The sequence below is a fragment of the Manis javanica genome, chromosome 5, assembly GCF_040802235.1.
Source record: "Manis javanica isolate MJ-LG chromosome 5, MJ_LKY, whole genome shotgun sequence".
NCBI classification, from domain to species: Eukaryota; Metazoa; Chordata; class Mammalia; order Pholidota; family Manidae; genus Manis; species Manis javanica.
In genome coordinates this window covers 102,912,654-102,935,114 of record NC_133160.1, presented here as the reverse complement: position 1 = coordinate 102,935,114, position 22,461 = coordinate 102,912,654, and the positions used below count along the sequence as shown (strand labels likewise).

General features: G+C 34.8%; 1 protein-coding gene across 11 annotated transcripts in view; it reads left to right on the top strand.

The window, feature by feature from the left end:
* The window catches only part of PTPN13 (protein tyrosine phosphatase non-receptor type 13), a 245,364-nt gene that overhangs the window by 173,488 nt on the left and 49,415 nt on the right, over window positions 1-22,461 (top strand). For 7 of the 11 annotated variants that reach the window (XM_037021141.2, XM_037021144.2, XM_073237331.1 and 4 more), the window contains 15 exons: window positions 2,709-2,798; window positions 3,133-3,240; window positions 3,406-3,537; window positions 7,007-7,470; window positions 8,516-8,662; window positions 10,056-10,149; window positions 10,543-10,628; window positions 11,265-11,427; window positions 12,761-12,975; window positions 13,092-13,190; window positions 14,886-15,250; window positions 16,197-16,380; window positions 17,645-17,803; window positions 18,275-18,446; window positions 18,546-18,756. In XM_037021141.2, coding sequence (XP_036877036.2) covers window positions 2,709-2,798; window positions 3,133-3,240; window positions 3,406-3,537; window positions 7,007-7,470; window positions 8,516-8,662; window positions 10,056-10,149; window positions 10,543-10,628; window positions 11,265-11,427; window positions 12,761-12,975; window positions 13,092-13,190; window positions 14,886-15,250; window positions 16,197-16,380; window positions 17,645-17,803; window positions 18,275-18,446; window positions 18,546-18,756 — 2,689 coding nt within the window. The remainder of the gene's footprint in view (window positions 1-2,708; window positions 2,799-3,132; window positions 3,241-3,405; window positions 3,538-7,006; window positions 7,471-8,515; window positions 8,663-10,055; window positions 10,150-10,542; window positions 10,629-11,264; window positions 11,428-12,760; window positions 12,976-13,091; window positions 13,191-14,885; window positions 15,251-16,196; window positions 16,381-17,644; window positions 17,804-18,274; window positions 18,447-18,545; window positions 18,757-22,461) is intronic. The other 4 variants (XM_037021143.2, XM_073237332.1, XM_037021142.2 and 1 more) reach the window with 1 other exon arrangement.

The window sequence follows — 22,461 nt, the reverse complement described above, 5'->3', positions numbered from 1 at the left end:
ATAAAAGGCATCCAAATTGGTAAGGAAAAAGTCAAACTGTCACTGTTTGCAGATGACATGATATTGTACATAAAAAACCCTAAAGAATCCACTATAAAACTACTAGAACTACTATCAGAATTCAGCAGAGTTGCAGGATACAAAATTAATACACATAAATCTGTTGCATTCCTATACACTAACGATGAACTAGCAGAAAGAGAAATCAGGAAAACAATTCCATTCACAATTGCAGCAAAAAAAATAAAATACGTAGGAGTAAACCTAATGAAGGAAGTGAAAGACATATACCCTGAAAACTACAAGACACTCTTGAGAGAAATTAAAGAGGATACTAACAAATGGAAACACATCCCATGATCATGGATAGGAAGAATTATTGTCAAAATGGATATCCTGCCTAAAGCAATCTACATATTTAAGGCAATCTCTATCAAAATACCAACAGCATTCTTCAACGAACTTCAGCAAATAGTTCTAAAATTCATATGTAACTACAAAAGACTCCAAAGAGCCAAAGCAATCCTGAGATGGAAGAATAAAGCAGGGGGATTATGCTCCACAACTTCAAGCTCTACTACAAAGCCACAGTAATCAAGACAATTTGGTACTGGCACAAGAACAGAGCCATAGACCAATGGAACAGACTAGAGAGCCCAGATATAAACTGAAGCATATATGGTCAAATAATACATGATAAAGGAGCAATGGACATACAATGGGGAATTGACAGCCTCTTTAACAACTGGTGTTGGCAAAACTGAACAGCTGCATGCAAGACAATGAAACTGGACTACTGTCTAACCCCATACACAAAAGTAAACTCAAAATGGATCAAAGGCCTGAATGTAAGTCATGAAACCATAAAACTCTTAGGAGAAAACATAGGCAAAAATCTCTTGAATATAAACATGAGCAACTTTTTTCTGAAAGCATCTCCTCGAGCAAGGGAAACAAAAACAAAAATGAACAAATAGGACTACAGCAAGCTAATAACCTCCTGTACAGCAAAAGACACCATCAACAGAACAAAAAGGCACCTTACAGTGTGGGAAAACATATTTGTAAACGACATATCCAACATGGGGTTAACATCCAAAATATATAAAAAACCTCAATACCCAAAAGACAAATAACCCAATTAAAAAATGTGTGGATAGGATCAGACAATTCTCCAAAGAAGAAATTCAGATGGCCAACAGGCACATGAAAAGATGCTCCACATTGCTAATTATCAGGGCAATGCAAATAAAAACCACAATGGGATACCACCTCACCCCAGTTAGGAAGGCTAACATCAAAAAGATTAGGAACAATAAATGCTGGCGAGGATGTGAAGAAGGGGAACCATCCTACACTGTAGTAGTTCAACCTTGTGGAAAGCAATATAGAGTTTCCTCAAAAAACTAAAAATAGAAATACCATTTGACCCCAGAATTCCACTCCTAGGAATTTACCCAAAGAAAACAACTTCTCAGATTCCAAAAGACATATGCACCCCTATGTTTATTGCAGCACTATTTACAATAGCCAAGATATGGAAGCAACCTAAGTGTCCACCAGTAGATGAATGGATAAAAAAGAAGTGGTACATATACACAATGGAATATTATTCAGCCATAAGAAGAAAACAAATCCTACCATTTGCAACAACATAGATGGAGCTAGAGGGTGTGATGCTCAGTGAAATAAGTCAGGCAGAGAAAGACAAGTGCCAAATGATTTCCCTCATTTGTGGAGTGTAACAACGAAGCAAAACTGAAGGAACAAAACAGCAGCAGACTCACAAAGTCCAGGAAGGGACTAGTGGTTTACCCAAGTGGAAGGGTGGGGGAGGGTGGGTGGGGAGGAAGAGAGGAAGGGGATTGAGGGGTATTATGATTAGTACACATGGTGTGGGGGTGATCTTGGGGAAGACAGTGTAGCAGAGAGAAGGCAGTGACTCTGTGGCATCTTACTACACTGATGGACTGTGACTGCTATGGGTTATGGGGGAGTGGACTCAGTAATATGGGTGAATGTAGTAACCACATTGTTTTTCATGTGAAACCTTCATAAGAGTGTATATCAAGGATACTTTAATAAAGAAATAATGGCAAAGCATTTAAAAGAGTCTCTTTATCTACCTCATGAGATACTCCACAAATAAGAAAAATGAAAGTTTTTAAGAATGCAAATGTGCCATCCAAGTCATTATTAATAGGATTTAAAAATAAATCCACTTGTTACTGTTTTACTCGAACTTACGACAAATATTTAATCATTATAAATAAAAGTCTCACCACTTATTAGTGGGAACTTCTTAACATGTTAATCATTCAAATTCAGGATGTCAACTGTCATTTAACAGAAAGACATAGAGTCAAAAAACCTAAGTTTAATGTTCACCTCTTGCCTGTACAGCTGAGTAAACCTGCTCCAATCATTTCATCTTGAGATACACTTACTATATCTCATTTCTAACTGAAATGTATTTATTTCACAGGGAATCCTTTATGAGGAACAAATATGATAACATGTAGTCATTTTATAAACTATAAATCACTATCAAAATATAAGGTGATCGTATTATAGTACGTGAAAGGATCTTAAAGTGACCAAACAATTTTCTAATGATCTTTGTTAACATTTAAATTGGAGTAAGCACACAGTCTTAAAGCCTGAGCACGTTATATTTATTTTATCTTAAAATTATTTATTTCCAATAGATGTGCTACACAAAAGATGGAGCATAGTCTCTTCACCAGAAAGGGAGATCAACTTGGTGAACCTGAAAAAAGATCCAAAGTATGGCTTAGGTAAGTCACTGTGAAATTTTTAAAGACATTCGACTATTCAAAGAGAAAAAGTCTGAAAAAGTATTAGCATTGTCACTGAGGTACTGGCCCACTTCTGATCAAGGTACTTGCTGCCCACCAACAACCCCTTCACCCCATCCACCCAATCAGGAAATACCAGAGATAAAATGCTTACGAGCAATACTTTCAACAAGTTTAACAGTCCCATTCATGTATGTTACTTTTAATCATAGTTGATAAGAGTCTGTACACTTCTGTGTGTTAAGCAGGCTAATCATTAGTGTCTGAAAGCACCAGTATAATGAAAATCTTTTTCAAATGTGCTATTTCACAGGATTTCAAATTATTGGTGGGGAGAAGATGGGAAGACTGGATCTGGGTGTTTTTATTAGTTCAGTTACCCCTGGAGGACCCGCTGACTTGGATGGATGCTTAAAGCCAGGTACTTTATATTTAGGTAACTTCCTAAATCCTTATTGACAGGTATGAATTTGTACAGATGACAAAAGTAGAACCCAGGCAAAACAAAAATAATGGGGGTAGAGACATTTCTAAGATTAAGCGTGAATTTCTCTTGTTGCAAATACTGCATTGTCTGTTTTTATAGGAGACCGTTTGATATCTGTGAACAGTGTGAGTCTGGAGGGGGTCAGCCACCATGCTGCAATTGAAATTTTGCAAAATGCACCTGAAGACGTGACACTTGTTATTTCTCAGCCAAAAGAGAAGATATCCAAAGGTAATGTTGTACATGTATGTGTCTGGTTTCACTTTTCACAAGAACTTCAATACTTCAATACCTTGGCTCAATAAATTGGATTTAAGCTCCTTATTTCCTTTCTGGAAATTTGATATGTGCAGTTCTGATTGTTATAATTCTATGCATCAGTGTAACTTCTCATTCATCACTTCCAAGATTTTCTCATTCCTCTTTGTAACACATGCATTAAAAGCGGATTTCTTGTGCAAAATCAATGTTGCTTAACTAAATTCTAACTACTTGGTGTGTTCCATCACTCCTTAGGTCAAATCAGAAATAAAATTCTTTATCATTGCCTAAATAATATAGTTATATACTGGTTATCTATGAAGTCCTGTCCTGAACCAGATAATAAAATGAAAAAAGATAACAACATCCCAGAAATTTAAAAACCAGACTGTATCCTCTTATCTCATAATCTCTGCCATTAGCATGTTGTGGGAGGAAAGACCCTTGACCTAGATCTGATGGCTTGACTTTGAGCCATGGCTATGCCACCTGGTAGGTGTATGCATGAAGTCCTCTTGAGCACAGTTGTTTTTCTTTTTCTAAAGAAGAGACAGTAATCTCGGCCCTGCCTTGCACAGAGATGTTAGGAAGACGAAGCGGCAGGGCAATGCTTGTGAAAGAAGCATAGGCGGCATGTGTAGTGTGGTGCCATGGGCCATGAGACAGGCTCCAGAATCTAGGGTAAGGTTCTGTCTCCACTGCTGAGCACTATGTGCCTAGAGAAGTCACTTGAACTTGGTAAGCTCACATGTGAAATGGTGAAGATAAAACTGCTTTCTTTTTGTAGAATATCAGAATTAAATGTGATAATGCATGTAAAGAATTAGCACATTGCCTAGTACATATTAAACACTTGAATGTTTTAGCTGTCATAATTAACAGTATTTTCAAAAACATTGAAGTGCTAAATACACCTACGTTACTTTCATCCTAAGGATACTAGGAATACATAAAAGAATTAATAAAATAATAGCTGAAAAACAAGTTTAGATCATGAATTAGATAGACATTACTTTAGAAAATTGTGATAAAATAGAAACAAAAACAAACATATCACATAATATATTGTAACAGAAAAATGTCTTAAATTTTACACAGATGAATCACAGGACATAAAAATTTATTAGATTTTATATATGAGTCTTTTTGTCTGGTTTCTTCTCTTATTTACTGGAGATTATGTATGTATGTTATATGTGTGTGTACATACATATATATAATATTTACATATATAAATTATATTTTGAGCACTTCTTTACTGTAAACAAATACAAGAGATAGAAACACCACTACCACCTGAAAGAGCCATATAATCTAACTATAGTTCCATCATCTTAGGCAAAGGAAGGTGACTACAGTTGAAAATGTAGTATACCTCTGAGTTTCAAGCTGCCAAGACCAAAAAAAAGGCAGAACATTGGGTTCCATTACTCACCCTTATTTTGGCAAAAGAAACATATGAATTTAGGAGGAATTCATTTTCCCCCTAAATAAAGCCCTGAGGGATTCCTATCTTAATTTTGTTTTCAATAAATGTCTTGTAAAAAATTCATTCATTTGGTCAATAAATATTTTTGAGTGGCTGGATGTACAAGATATAGGACCTCTACCCTCATGAAACTTAAACTTTATCAAGGGAGACAAGTATTGCACAACTAACTAAACAGGTTGTGAATTATAGCTATGATAAGTGTTAGGAAGAAGTCCAAGGTGATAAGAAAGCTTTTAACAAAGACTTTACCTAGTATTGGGATCAATAAAGCTGTTGTCAGCACACTTCCATGTGGTTTTTTATGTTTTACTATCCATTCTCAGTAAAAGTTAAATGCTTAATTTTAAAGTATATTTTTCTGTGAAATTATTTCTCCAGAAAGCTGGATTACTCTTATCATTCAGTGTAGCCATACTGTAACGTAACTGAAAAAAGAAAACTCAAACGACCTAGAACATTACCAGTATGGACCTCGGGCTATCCCTTTCAATTATCAGTCACTAAACAGGAAGGTTTTTGTTTGTTTGCTAGATTTTTTTTTTAAGTTACAGAATGTGTATTAGTTAGTTAAAATGAATCCAACTTAAACAGAAATCTATAAAGTAATAACTAAAATTCCTTTTACCCCATTTCCTAGGGGAACTATTTGTATTGTATATAGCTCTGTATATTATAGATAATTTTTTTTAATTACCTACACATATACATGCAAAATTTTTTTTTTTTACTGAAAATTCAAGTATTTTCTAATACTCTAGATATCAATCAGTAACTTGCTCACTCCATGTACTCTGGAGATCCATGAATATATGCCTTTTTAATGTGGCATTATATTTCATACTGTAAGCATATCAAAAAATTTTTTTTCTGTTGTGTTTCCAGGTTAGCTGTAATTCTCTTTCAAATGTTGCTCCAGCAAATAGATATGTCTACATACCATTGAAAATGTATATATTTTTAGAGGTTAGGTACCTAGAAGTAGATGAAGGAGTATATACAATTAAATTTTTGACAAGTGCTACCAATTTGCTCAGGTTTTCTCTGTTTACAGTAAATCAAGTAGATATGACAGTGTTCTCCTCACACCATAAGTGGTGTGAGAAATTATTCTCATCTTTGTCAGCCAAATCAGTAGAAAGCCACAGTAAGCTGCATATCCCTGAGCAACAGTGAGAATGTCTTTTCATATATTTATTAGTTATTTGTATGTTGCTCTGAATCTCCAATCTATATATCATACCCTTATTCCATAGTAGTTTTTAATATCTTTCTTACTGACTTTTAAAAGCTCTTTGTATATTAGGGATATTAACTTTGATTGTATTTTGTTATTGCAAATATTTTTTCTCCAGTTGCTTGTTACTCTTTTAAGTTTTACTTGGTTTCCCTTGCTGCATAAAACTTTTCATTTCTTCTAAATTTGCATCTGTAATTCTTTTACACACATCTCTGGTTTATGTCTTACTTAGGAAAGCTTTCTTAGGCAGCTTTTGATAAGAAATTTGGAGATGCCTTCCTTGATAGTTACTAGGAATCAAAAAAATGCAGTCCAATAGGACAATATGAAACAAATATGTAAATAACCAGTAAATAAGAATCAAGGATTTTTGGAGATTTTATTATCTCCAATCTAGGGAATCAAGAAAATCTTCACAGAGTAGACTCCCTTGAAATTGGTGTTAGAGAATGGAAATGGGGAATTAAGGTAAAAGTGGGTGCACATTTCAATAGAAGTTTCCTCAAGAATGACCTAAATAAATAGAGCAAAGGAAACAGCATCTACTATGTTTGTTGGGTCCTTGTCTTGGCTCCAAGCCCCAGGTCAGGTGTTTTGCATCTGTTCTCCTGCCCAAAACCCTCCCAGCAATCATCAGGGAACATTGTGTGTGTAGCACAGGCATGTACATCACTAACCTGTTATTCTCACTGCTGGATTTTGTCTTTCAGTGCCATCTACTTCTGTGCACATTGCCAATGGCATGAAAAACTACACGAAGAAGCCTTCCTACTTGCAAGACATTGCCATAGATTTGTCTGAGGATCACCACTGGCCACGTGCTACCCCAAAGCACATCTCAGAGAGTTCTCTGGGGCTGCCTGAGGGCCTGCGGGAAGGAAGCCTGAGTTCTCAAGATTCCCGAACTGAGAGTGCCAGCTTGTCCCAGAGCCAGGTCAATGGTTTCTTTGCCAGCCGTGTAGTGGGCCAAACCTGGCAGGAATCACAGCATGGCAGCCCTTCCCCATCTGTGATATGCAAAGCCACTGAGAAAAAGAGGATTTCTAGTGACAGTAACCGAAGCAAAACTAAAACCCCAGGCATTTCTGATGCAGTGTATTACTCTGACCATGGAGATTCAGATATGGATGAAGCCACTTATTCCAGCAGTCAGGATCATCAAACACCAAAACAGGCATAGTTTAATTTGAATCTCTGGTTATTTTTCTTTTCTTTTCTTTTTTTCTTTTCTATTCTTTTCTTTTCTTTTTTCCATGTAGCAAAGCAAACAAAAGTAAAAACATTATACAGCAGAATAGTCTACTATAAACTGCTTAATTTATTCTGGAAAGGATGAATAGTTTATTTTGCTACTAACTGCTACTACATTTGATGCTTACTTTCAGGGAAATTAGCAGCATTCAATACTAACTATAAAATGGTTGTTCTGGGAACTTTCTACTTGATAATACAAAGGAATGAATTAGCAGATTATGACTATTTTATACAAATTATTCATCTCTTGTGTACTTAATGTGTACATTAATAAGAGAATTTATCTGAAAAACTTGTTCCTATAGTTCACACAATGGGCCATTAACTTTACTATCAAGAGCCTAAATCTTCTGAGGTTCTGACTGTAAGATAATAAGAAAAACAACATATAAAATTGTTCATTTCCTAGAAATGATAAAAATGTAAAGTAATATTCACAAGTGGATTCAAAAAAGAACCTTAAGCCCTTTGTTCACTGAAAAACCAACCTTATAAGGATTATGCCCTGTATATGAGGCTTAGCTTATGTTTATATTGGATTTGTAAACGGAAGCAAAATAAACATGAAACCAACTCATCTAGAGGCCCAAGTTAAAAGCTACTGCTTGATACATACTGATTTTTAAAGGAAATAGAAATGTTCTCTAAATTTTGTAGTATAAAGTGCATTGGACAAGGATTATGTAAAAGGCAGGTTTAAACTAGTTTATGAGCTTCCATATTTAGTTGTTTGAACTGAAGCAAGCCCTTTAAACTCTAGACGTCAATTTCCTCAACCATAAAATATGAAGATACTGAATTAGAAGATCTCTAAGATCTCTTCCAACCCTCATGATCTTTGAATCCACTCTATCCTTTAATATCTTGCTTTTTCTTAATTTTTCCAAAAGACACATACTGATCTTTCAGTAATAATTCATTTTGACTCTAACAAGAAATCCTTTTGTTTGTTTTTCTTTGTTAAGGAATCTTCCTCCTCAGTGAACACATCCAACAAAATGAATGTTAAAACTTTTCCTTCATCACCTCCTAAACCTGGAGATATCTTTGAGGTTGAGCTTGCTAAAAATGATAACAGCCTGGGGATAAGTGTCACGGTACTGTTTGACAAGGTTTTCAAATATTTTCTCTTTCCACAGTCTTTGTAAGCCAGTTTATTAATTGAATTGTTTTGTTTCAAAAAGGAAACTTGTCAAAATATTTCTAAAATTAAATACTGAATCATACCTTAAAACTTTTTTAAAAAAAACTGAACATGCTAGTCACTTTTTCCTGTAGTTTAAAGGTATTAGACAAACACTCTGTCCCCATAGAGTTTATACTAGTTTAATCTGAATTCACAACTTGGAAAATATAAAACTAATAAGTATGCTTTTTATACATTTGACAGCTTCTGCATGACTATGAAATAATACATTTTAACCTATGTCATAAATAATTAAAGTCTAATGTATGCCTTTTCTCTCCATAATGTATCTTAACTTGTGAACCTGATTAGTATCTTAAAATTAGAGGTTTCCAAGGAGTGTATGTAACTTTAAGGTTGTTAAAATATGAGCATAGGCTATTTGATGAAATTACTTTAGAATTCTATTTATAGACATGCTATGCCTTAAATTGTAACATTATCATTCATGGTATTTGAAGGATATTGTTAGTTACAGAAAGCCATTTAGTAACATGGTAGAAATAGCACTATTGACATTTAGAAATCAAAAAGAAAACCTTATTTTTTATCACTTTAAGAAATACACAGCTACTCATAAGCAAGCTGTGGAAACACTGAGAAATACAGGCCAGGTAATAGAAAGATACCTTAGAAGATCGTATTAATGTGTGAATAGTATCAGTCTCATTGAGTTCTCCAAATTTGTTCATCAACAAGTGAAGCCTGCTTTATGTAAATATTCTGGTTTTCTTTCAAATTGGGAAACAAGTAATCCTTTTCCCATTACCTTTAATGTCTTTAGAATTTTATCTTCCTATTGTGAAGGGAAACAAAAGCTATATATCCACAAGAGATGGAGAATCTACTTATTAGATCTCATCTACACTATAAACAGAAGTTTCTGCCAAAGCCTTTTAAAGCAATAAAAAAAAATTTTTGACTCATGAGATTTTCTTTATGATTAGAAAATTAAATCTGATGGATATTATTTGCATATGCTGTTTTTCTCAGTTATATTCTCACATTGCATAGATGAATTTTGTCGTTTTCTTGCTCATAATGCATGGTGTAGACTTACAAAAGAAGAGCAATTCCTCAGTAGTTAAAATCTGGCATGTTGTTATTTTTGAATAGTTTTTCTTAAAAGTAACTTCTTTAACATTTGGAAAACTTAGCTAAAAATATTCTTAGTTATTGAAGTAACCAATTCTTGGTTGTTGCATGTGCTGACATGGTGCTGCTTTGACGGATGAAAACTTCATAGGTTCATATTGAAAGTTGGAGTGCAAATGTCTTCATATTGCAAAATGTTATTTTATTTCTCTTTTTCCACATAGGGAGGTGTAAATACCAGTGTCAAACATGGAGGCATTTATGTGAAAGCTGTTATTCCCAAGGGTGCAGCAGAGTCTGATGGTAGAATTCACAAAGGTAGAGTGTTTGTGCATGTACAGGAATTATACATAGAAATACCATTTCAAATAAATAAGAAATTAGGAAGTTGATAATAAAACCTCCAGATTATTGATAATATAAAATAAAAACTTATGCAATTCTTTTAAGACTACCACATTAAAAACTCGTTAATGTCATACCAAAAACTCTTCTTCCCAGCTTACTCTGTAGTATCAGAAAACATCTTGACAATGTTTTTTAGTTCATGTTTTATACTTTCTAAAAAGCAAATTACCAAAAAATAGGAAAGGGATAGTGTCCTTGTAAAAACACTGACATTACATTTCTAATAAGGCCTTACTAGGTTAGTTCCCTCCAATCTCTCTGAATTTGTAGTTCAGTTTATCTTTTTCCATGCCTAATTTATAGGTGATCGTGTCCTAGCTGTCAATGGAGTTAGTCTGGAAGGAGCTACTCATAAGCAAGCTGTGGAAACACTGAGAAATACAGGCCAGGTAATAGAAAGATACCTTAGAAGAACATATTAATGTGTGAATAGTATCAGTCTCATTGAGTTCTCCAAATTTGTTCATCAACAAGTGAAGCCTGCTTTATGTAAATATTCTGGTTTTCTTCCAAATTGGGAAACAAGTATTATGATGAGAGATTTTTCCTGAGGAAACTGGTCTGTATCACATTTAGCCCTAATAGTACCAGAGATCTAACAGGAGGAAGGGTGAATATTGTAGTTTAAGATTTTTTCATAAACATCTACAAACATCTAGTAATGTTCACTTCTAGTCAGTCTTCAGCCCAAAGGCTAAATTTATTTTTCTCTAATACATTTTGAGTCAGGGAGTGGTCTTTATATTATAGTCTAGTGGTGACTTTATTCTAATACCCAAATTTTCTGTAACATGTTTATGTTATTTCTATAATAGAATTTTTCTTTTTAATCATTTATATTTTTGTACAGAAAATAGTTGATTTTGAAATTTTCAATTCCTTTGTTTTTCTCTCTGTACCCATAATTTGGTGGACTAGGTAGTTACTTTAAATAATATTACAGCATCAACTATACAAAATCCTGAAAAGTTACCTACTTTCTTATAATTCTTCTTAGTTAATGAAGAGCTGTTCCATTATTCCAGGTGGTACATCTGTTGTTGGAAAAAGGACAGTCTCCAGCATCTAAAGAACATGTCCCTATAATCCCACAGTGCACACTTCCAGACCCAGATGCCCAACCTCAAGCCCCAGAAAAAATGATGAAGAAAATGACTCATGTCAAAGACTACAGCTTTGTCACTGAAGGTCAGACCTTGTGAGATTTGTCATGACACCTTTAAACTTATTCCTAGCTTATTCAAAAGTGTAAATTTTGCGTGTTGGGTCACAACTTATGACTGAATCTTGTCAAGTGTAAATAGTAATCCAGTGCTGCACTATACCAATTTAAGAAAACCAGACACATATTTACAGCTCTGAAAGTCTGAAAGATTTTGGATAATGAAGTCATGTATGAAACATTAGGCTCACTTAGTGTAGTACCTTAAATAGTTGTAAAATACAAATTGAAGTTTGTAAGGGAAAAGAATAATACATAAACAGTTGCTGAGAACTGGCTTCAAACGAACTGGCTTCAAATGAGAAATTGAGTCTTACATTCTCTATACTTCTATTTAATTTTATGGACTTGTGAAGATGACCCTGAACAGAGATTCACTAATAGTTTGAGATAGGTCTTCCTTACAAACTTTGTCAACTCTTGGACATACCATTAATTGGTAGTAAAACAAGAAAGTTAAGAATGATGTAGGTTTATGTAACCTTTTCATGAGATTAAGTGTGTTCATAATATAAAATACCCTTCTGAGATTCTATCTGTCTTCCTTTTAAGGGGCATAAATGTCTTTTACTTTATTGTGGTAATATATAGTCATTATTTTATCTTTTATTTTAAATCCTTATTTGATTACACAAACATTAACAACTCTAAATTAGTCCCAAGAAAAAGGAGGGGAAAAAAAAGCCCAGCATATATTATTTCTCCTGATTATGAAAATAAAATTAGCTTTCTCTCACTGCATTTCATTCATTGCTCTTTCTTTGAATATGATTTTTCATTCATTTCTAGTTATTCTTCTTTTAATTTCTTTTGTTGATAAGAATTTATCATAATGCCATTGTAATTTGCTGGATTAAATTGTACCCACAAAAATATTAGCATGTCAGCTTACTTCCCCATACCGTTCTTTAACATTTGTTTTGCTTTTCTTACCATCTTGCTCCAATTTATATACCTGAATTTCTTTCATTCTTCTCCTTTCCTGGATTTTCCCTCTTTTTTTCTCTGTTGTATAATCTTTGAAAACACTTGGCACTAAAGCGTGATTTCATTTTCAGAATCCTGATTTCAGAACCCTCTTTTCTGTTCAAGTAACTTAGTTCATTAAGTTAATTTTCTTAATGATAGTGTGTGGAATAGGATTTGTGTGTAGGGTAGAAGTGCCATAAGTGCACATGAAGTTGTAAATATTGTGGGAAAATAGGCTTTTAAAATGTGTCTAAAAGTATATATGTTAATATGTTCAAATGTGAAGACATCATGTTAATACTTAAATTTCTTGATGTTTTTTTTCTCCAGAGAATACATTTGAGGTAAAATTATTTAAAAATAGCTCAGGCCTGGGTTTCAGTTTTTCTCGAGAAGATAATCTAATCCCTGAGCAAATGAATATCAGCATAGTAAGGGTTAAAAAGCTCTTTCCTGGACAGCCAGCTGCAGAAAGTGGACAAATTGATGTAGGAGATGTTATCTTGAAGGTGAATGGAGCCTCTTTGAAAGGACTGACTCAGCAGGTGAGCCCTAGCACATGGAGTGTAGCATTTTTAATGATGAGATAGATTGGCTTTTCAGAATGATTTCACAGTGCTAGTTTAACTGTATCTTTATTTGTCATTTATGATACCCCCAGGAAGTTATATCTGCTCTCAGGGGAACATCTCCAGAAGTATGCTTACTTCTCTGTAGACCTCTACCTGGTGTGCTACCAGAAATCGACACTGCTCTTTTGGTGAGACCTATGAAAAGTAGTTTATTTTTTAATGGATATCAAGAGATTAATTCAACTGTATTGGTTTCATCATCAATCTCTTGGATTTCATGATAGGTATTTCTTTGGGAATTTTGTGTGCATCATTTATCCTCTGAGTGAATTCTATGTTTAAATATAAAGTAATTCAATTCACTTTCTCTTCTCTCCCTTCCAGTTCTCGTATTCTAGGATTTCTAGGAGTTTAGGAATTTCTTTTCTAAACTTAAATAGAAAAAGACATAAAATAATGGTTATAAAAACCTTTGTCTGTATCTTCATTGAACCAAACTGGGAAGAATAATTCTCATTCTGAAATAGGTTAGATAAAAATGAGAATTATTTAAGATGTTTTTGCCTTTATTTTTAACACTAGAAATCACAGAGTAAGCAGTATGTTTATCGACTTTTCTTTCTTATGTCAAGGAATAGCTAAAAGATCCAAAATCTGTTTATAAATTGCATGCTGATAGGAAGGAATTCACACATAAAAGAAGAATAATAGAATTGAAGTAAGACAGCCTTTGGCCTATTTACTTAAAACAGTGCTCTATTACCAGTGAACATGACCCCTGACTATGAAAGGCAGGAGTGTCTGGCCCCAGGAACTTTCACCCTTATATCAGAGAGAGGGGGAAATGTTAGAACCACATTAATACAAAAGTAGCATTTCTATAAGGTACATTAAAAGTAGCATTGTAAGTCACTACATTGATTTGGGGCACCAAATAGGAAGAACTGAGTGGAATTCTCTTGATAAGTATGTATATACTTATGTATGTATTATAAATTGATACTTATGTCAAGTATGTAAGTTGATATAATCTTTCTGGAAATATATCTGGAAATCTTTAACAAGGCCTTTAAAAACATCTTATGTGCTGATTGTTATATAAAAAATTTCAAGGAAATAATGAGAAACTCAGATGAAAATGTGCATACAAAAAAGTTCTAGATTTCTATTAATAGTAGAAAGCTAGAAACAACTTTGTATCTAGTAAAAGAATTCTAAAGTGAACTTAAAGGTATAATCATCTGTCGGTTTATTATGCAGCTTTATACATTGTTTTTAAAGTATATTTAAGGATCTCAGAAAATACTTATGATAGAAACCTAAATTTTGAAAGTAGAATACAAAGTACAACACATGCTATAACCTTAATTCTGATTTAAAGTATGAGATTTCTATTTTTTTTCCTCTGAGCATAAATTACTTTTGTTATCAAAAAATTACTTGAATATTTTGATAGAAAAGTGCTATTGTTCAACATGTTCATTTTCAGTTAAGTGTTCTAAAGTTAATACAGTTGACCCTTGAACAATGTTGCAGGTTAGGGGCACCGACCCCCAGCACAATTGAAAATCCACATACAACTTTGACCCTCACCCAAAACTTAACTGTTACTCCTTACTGTTGACCAGGAGCCTTACTAATAACATAAACTATCGACTAATACATATTTTGCATGTTATATGTATTATATACTGTATTCTTACAATATAGCAAGCTTGAGGAAAGAAAATGTTTGTTTAAAATGTTGCAAATCTCAAAAATTATTTCCAATATATTTATTGAAAAAAATCTACACATAAGTGGAGCTGCCTAGTTCAAACATATTGTTCAAGGGTCAGCTATATAAGTTGCTACGCTGATCTCTTTAAATGTGTCCATTACAGACCCCACTGCACTCTCCAGCACAAGTACTTCCAAACAACAATAAAGAACCTTCTCATCCATTATGTGTGGAGCAAGGCACCAGCTTGGATGAAAATGAAGTAAATGACAAAAGCGAGAAACAATGCACATCCCCATCCAGAAGAGATAGTTATAGTGACAGCAGTGGAAGTGAAGAAGAAGATTTAGTGAAAGCTCCAGCAAAGACACCAAATATGAGCTGGGGTTCAGCTTTGCATCAGACTCCAAGCAATGTGGTATCACAGGCACAAAGTCAACATGAAGCACCCAAGAGTCAAGAAGATACCATTTGTACCATGTTTTACTGTCCTCAGAAAATACCTAATAAACCAGAACTTGAGGAAAGGTATTACCAATATTATATATAGCAATCAAAGCAACTGGCTGTTCTCAGTAACAGGAGCAGCAACCTACATTTCCCTAAGAATGAAGTGTGTCTGTATTTTAACTTCAGAGTGGTTAGATGGATGGTGAACATTGAATATTGAGCTATTATAACTGACAGTTTTTGTTAGCAAACCATTAAGCTCTATAACTATACAACTTGAGCCATGCTGCTGCCTTGAACATATTTACTAGTAATTGAGAAAGTTATTTGCATTTCACCATCAACCATATTACTTGACAGAAAGAAGAGAACTACTTAGATAGTGATGGGGCAGAAGAGTTGGGAATAAAAATGTAAAGGGAGGTGGTAGGGAAAAAGTGTTAGAGAGTTTGTAAATGATAGGAGCTAAAAGAGTACAGAAGATGGGGAAATAATAAATAATTGAAATCATAGAAGCATAAAAAGAGAAAGACTACATCTATACTTCTAATGGTTATTCATACATTTTACTGTTCAGTTACATCTTTGTGTATATCCAGGTCCTGTCATATTTGTTCAAGTGTTTTTGTTTTTCTTATTGCATCACCGAAAATATTCACAGAAGTTTTTTTTTCTCTTATTTCTTCTTTTTTTATTATGTAACATACAGAGTAGGCTTCTGATAACATAAGCTTTGGTCTTGAATTAACAACTGGAATCAAAAGTATATTTATTTAAACTGTCTTACTGATTGATGAAGCTTAAAGAGCTTCAAAATAGAATCTGGACAGAGAATAAAAATTGATAATGTTAGCAAATAAAAGATGTGAAATAAATTGCCAGTCCAGAGTCAGACAAAAAGTAGCTAGGATCTCAATTAAAAGCAGACATGAATATTTCTTAGGCATTTTCTGTTTGTGGCCCAATCATACTATATTGACATTGAAATGTATTTGAAAACAATCTTATTTCTTTGTCTCTGTAGTAATTCTCCTTCCCCTCCACCACCGGATGTGACTCCTGGGCAGAGTTGTCAGTCTCAGTCAGAATCTGCTTCCACTAATTCAGCGAATAAATACCATACACATTATACTTCTGAACCAACTAGACAAGAAGGCTTGACATCTTTGAAAAATGACTTGGAAAACCACCTTGAAGACTTGGAGCTGGTGAGTTGTTTCCTTTATATTAACAAAATACCATATTTTCTCAAGTAAGATGAGGCTATCTTTTAGAATAGCTTTATATCTGTGTCCATAACTAGATAACATATCTGGTATGTTTCTCTGCTGAGAATTTAGGAACAAGGCAAAATACCTGGGTACAAATCCTGTCTACCACTGACTTCTTGCAGTTTGGCCAGTACTGTGGACAAATTAATTCTTCTGAGTCTTAGTAGTTTGGGTTATAAATGGGGCTAGTAACTTCATAGGATTCTGGTGTGAATTAAATGAAATAACATATGTAGACACCTAACATAGTATGTGCTATTTCTCACATTCTGTTATGTTATTGACTATTTAATTTTTTAATCAGGTTTGAATGTACTTTTTTTTCTTCTCCACATTTTGTGTATATGTGTACCCACATGGAATTCTTTACATTGTGCTAATAGACCCTAGAACTTCTAGACCACAAATTCAGTTTGGAAGCCAAATGTCCAAGAATATCCTTTACATTGATTAAAAGTCAGCCTTTTTCAATACTGTGTTTATAATCCAAGTAATAAATGTTTATTGTGAGAAAATTAGAAAACAAATAAAATTGAAATACTCTACCACCCAAAACCATAAACATTTTAGAGTTAATCTTTCTAGGTACTTTGTTTGCCAATAGGGGCATATGTATTGATCATCTTCAGTTTCATCCTCAGCACTAGAGTGAAAATAATCTTTGAATGATTTCCTTAGAAATCTGTCATCATACCTGTAAGGTGTAAGTAACCTTTATGGCTCAGTTCAAATGTTTAAAAATAATTTTTTTTATATAACTAAATACAGGAAGTTATGATAATGTAATTACTCAAAGACTTCATATTTTTTGAAAGAAAAAACTTTCTTTTATGGCTCTTGGCATCTCTCTTGGTTGTTTAGAAATAGGTGATGAATTTTTCTGGACCTTCCCCTCAAGATATTCTTTATCATCAAAGTACAATTACTAACGTATCCTTGTTTATCCTGAAAATACAAGAATTGAAGCAGGAGTAAGGTCTGCCTCTGCTATCTCTAAACAAACACATGATGTTGTATTTAAACCCAATTTTTACATGGGGGAACTTTATATCAAGAATTGTTTGACCTGTCTTCTCCACTTGGGTGAAATAAATAACTTTATAAGGTTTAGTTTCCTCCTCCAATGGCTATAATAGTTATCTCTCTTTGTATCTATAGCATAAAATAGATAACCTAAAGAAATCATTGTTTTCTTCTCTAGGAAGTAGAACTCCTCATTACCCTAATTAAATCAGAAAAAGGAAGTCTGGGTTTTACAGTAACCAAAGGCAATCATAGTATTGGTTGTTATGTTCATGATGTCATTCAGGACCCAGCAAAAAGTGATGGGAGGCTAAGACCTGGGGATCGTCTCATAAAGGTAAGACATTAAGTAGAACAGATTTGTGCAAATATGGTCAGACGAAGCCAGAGCTGGAGAAGGAAGAACAAGAAGGTTGAGTTAATATAACACTCTGTTTCTCTGTTATGTTTTCCTTCTCTACCTCTTAAAAGTAAAGGCCTTTATTTAGATAACAACAGATGGGGAAATGTTTAAAAAGTTCCCCTTTTAATTTGAAAGTCTCTAATCTCAGCTAAAGAGTTCAACAACCTATCTTGGGTCTCAGGAATAGAAAGTTTCTTAAATTACTTTCAGGATAAATTTCCTATATTAGCAAAATGATGCATTTGTTAGGTATTTTACAGTATTATTTCACCTATAATTATTGTGATTCACTTACTGGCTATTATATATTATAAAAGTTTGTAATAGGAAGGTTGTTATATTTTTGCGGCAACTTCTTTGTTCTAAACATCTTAATTCTATTTCACTCTTTTGTCATTTTTGTAGGTTAATGATGCAGATGTTACAAACATGACTCACACAGATGCAGTGAATCTGCTCCGAGCTGCACCCAAGACCGTTAGATTAGTTCTTGGGCGAGTTCTAGAATTACCTAGGATGCCAATGCTGCCTCATTTGCTACCTGACATTTCATTAACTTGCAACAAAGAGGAGTTGGGTAATGCAAATTCAAGCTTTGTGCAGTGATTTTTCTTGGCTAGATTAAAAGTAAGTGCTCTGAAGACTAAAGAAACAAATAATTTTCTATTCCTTGAAGGTTTTTCCTTATCTGGAGGTCACAACAGCCTTCATCAAGTGGTATACATTAGTGATATCAATCCGAGGTCAGTTGCAGCCATTGAGGGCAATCTCCAACTGCTAGACATCATCCACTATGTGAATGGAGTCAGCACACATGGAATGACCTTGAAAGAAGCTAAGAGAACATTAGAGATGTCACTCCCTGCAGTGGTGCTGAAAGCAACAAGGTACTCTGCAGTTATTTGTGTGTGTGAAGATGCACTTCAGGCTGTTAGCTATACTCATGTTCTCTTAACAAGATATTCCTAGCAATTCACAAACTAAACTGGCAGGAGTTAATAAAGTTAGAACAGACTTCCTGATAGAAAATCTGAGAGCACAGTGGATTAATGTTTGGATATATGATTGCAGTTTTTAATAGGGTTACCACCTTTGTCAGGATGTTTTCAGTTGCAAGTAAGAGAAAACACAACTCAACTTGGTTTAAACAAGAAAAGGAATTTACTGGCTTATATGATTTAAGAACTCTGAAGATAAGGAGGTGATCATCAGGAAAATTTGATCAAAGCTCTGGCTCCATTTCTTCACTATTTTCAGTTAGTCTCTGTGTAAGTGTTTCCATCATGATAGTCAGAAAGCTATGTCAGTTCCATGCCTAACACCTGTATACCACACCATCCAGAGCAATTTTCCAACAAAACTCTCATCAGTCACCATGGGAAGTGAGGACTGTGTATGGATTGCCTTATACCTAAATTAAGGCCAGGCCCTGAATTGAGACAAATGCATAAGAATATATTGACTGGCCTTGGCCAGTTCTGTTCTTTTCTCAGAGATAGGACAGAGTCAGTCCTACCCAAACCTCATGTCTGCAACCAATGAGGGACAGAAGACAGAATTACCACATCCACTATACCTTATAACAATCTCACATTATAAGAAATGTTAATGGCAACTTTTGTTTCATGTAGTAATGGAAGTAAATTGAAAAAATATGTGTGTTAGTTTTGAATTACTACAAATTACCATAAACATGGCTTAGAAAAATGCAAATTTATAATCTTAGTAGTTCTGAAAGCCAGAAATGCAGAATGGGTCTCAGTGGGCTAAAATCAAGGTGTTGGCAGGACTGCATTCCTTCTCTAGGCTCCAGGAGAAAACCTATTCCCTTGCCTTTTCCACCTTCTAGAGATTCCTATATTCCTTGGTTGTGGCCCCCCTTCCTTCTTCAAAACCAGCAATCACAGCACTCTCTGCTTCTGTCATCACATCTCTTTCTCTGACTTTCCTGCCTCCCTTATTCACTTCTGAGGGCCCCTGTGATTACACTGGGCCCATCCACATAATCCAGAATAATCTCATCTCTATTTAGATCCTTAATTTACTCACATCTGCTAAATCTCTTTCACTTTATAAGGCAACATATTCACATGTTCTGAGGATTGCAATGTAGGTAGACATCTTTGAGGGGCCATTATTCTGCCTAACACAATGTACATAAATCCAGGCTTTCTAGATTACAGATTTAGTTATATAAAGGGAAACTTCACATTTATAAAAATGATACATGATAAGTTCTACATAGTGTGTCTCACAAAATATGGGAAGTATAATTAAATATCTTAATCATAAGCTTATTTGTTTTCTATAAACCTTTTAAGTTAGATGTGTACTTTTTTCATTGAATGTAATTCCTGAACTGCTTCCCTCATATATTTATTAAAAAATTAGTTATTTTCATATTTGTAACTGAATGTTAATTAGTGGGGGAGGAAAGTATTCAAACAACCTGGAAAATATTTTTATAAAAATTAACATCTCTGCTAACCATAGATGTAGGTGAATTTTTGTCTCAAAATCAGTAGAGCACCCTTTTCCCTAGCCTTCAAATCACTTTCTTTTGTCTTTCCTGTATCTTTACTATAGTCACTAAAGATACAGTAATGGTAGCCACAATTACTTTCCCTTTCATTCTTCCTGCAGCTTTCTCTCCACCGTTGTATATCTGCCCTCTCTAAAGTCCACAGCATAGCCATAATGGAGAGGTGCATTTTTTTTTATTTTTCCCTTTTTTTATTGAAATATCATTGATAAAATATCTTATATTGGTTTCAGATATACAACACACTGGTTCAACAGTTACCCATATTATTAAATCCTCACCCCCACTAGTGTAGTCACTATCTGTCAACATAGAAAGATGTTGCAGAATATTGGCTATATTCTCCATGCTGTGCTACCATCCCCATGAACAACTTATATTATGATGGAGAATTTCTGTGCCCCTTTATACACCTCACCCTCCCCCACAGTACCACCAGTCGCTTCTCAGTGTCTATGAATCTATGGAGGGGTATACATATGCGGCAATTATCTGTATTGGGTCTGTGATTTTATCCTACTTGCAAGGTAATAAGCTAGCCAGTTACTATTTCATGGATGTTCATAGAAGGTGTGAAACTCCTAGATCAGAGACAAAACACTTTATTGCTAACGACACCACAGCAGCATGAGCATGGTATTGGTGACAGTCCACAGGTCTCCTGAGACCCAGGGAGGTGGCACAGGTAGGCCTAGTGGATTCCTGCACATGCAGGCGATTGTATCACAGGAGAGGAACACTACAGGAAGAACCTGGGAAACCACCCCTTTATGGCAGTGTAAGAACACCTGCTCCTTCATAAAAACAAAGCAAAAACGGAAGAAACAAAACAGCAGCAGACTCAGAACACAGGAATGGATTTACAGTTGCCAAAAGGAATGGGACTGGCAAGGAGTTGGGTGTGGGGAGGGGGGAAGGGAGGAAGAAGGGAAATAAGGGGCATTATGATTCGCACACATAATGTACGGGGTGGAGGGCACGGGGAAGGCAGTATAGCACAGAGAAGACAAGTAGTGATTCTATAACATTTTTTTTGCATTATTTTAACTAAGGTATGATTGATATATACTCTTATGAAGGTTTCACATGAAAAAACAATGTGTTTACTACATTTACCCATATTATCAAGTTGCCACCCATACCACAATACAGTCACTGTCCATCAGTGCAGCAAGATGCCACAGATCCACTATGTGCCTTCTCTGTGCTACACTGTTCTCCCTGTGATCCCCCACACCATGTGTACTAAACATAATACCCCTCAATCCCCTTCTCCCTCCCTCCCCACCTACCATCCCACACCCCTCCTGTTTGGTAACCACTAGTTCATTCTTGGAGTCTCTGAGTCTGCTGTTTTTTGTTCCTTCAGTTTTGCATCATTGTTATACAAATGAGGAAAATCATTTGGCATTTGTCTTTCTCCACCTGGCTTATTTCACTGAGCATAATGTCCTCCAGCTCCATCCATGTTGTTGCAAATGGTAGGATTTGTTTCTTTCTTATGGCTGAATAGTATTCCATTGTGTATATGTACCACCTCTTCTTTATCCATTCATCTACTGATGGACACTTAGGTTGCTTCCATATCTTGGCTATTGTAAATAGTGCTGCCATAAACATAGGGGTGCATATGTCTTTTTGAATCTGAGAAGTTGTTTTCTTTGGATAAATTCCTAGGCATAGGATTCCTGGGTCAAATGCTATTTCTATTTTTAGTTTTTTAAAGAACCTCCATATGACTTTCCACAGTCATTGAACTAGCTTACATTCCCACCAGCAGTGTAGGAGGGTTCCCCTTTCTCTGCATCCTCACCAGCATTTATTGTTCTTAGTCTTTTTTATGCTGGCCATCCTTACTGGGGTGAGGTGATATCTCATTGTGGTTTTAATTTGCATTTCCCTGATGATTAGTTATGTAGAGCATCTTTTCATGTGTCTGTTGGCCATCTGAATTTCTTCTTTGGAGAACTGTCTCTTCTTATCCTCTGCCCATTTGTTAATCGGGTTATTTGCTTTTTAGGTGTTGAGGGGTGTAAGTTTTTAATGTATT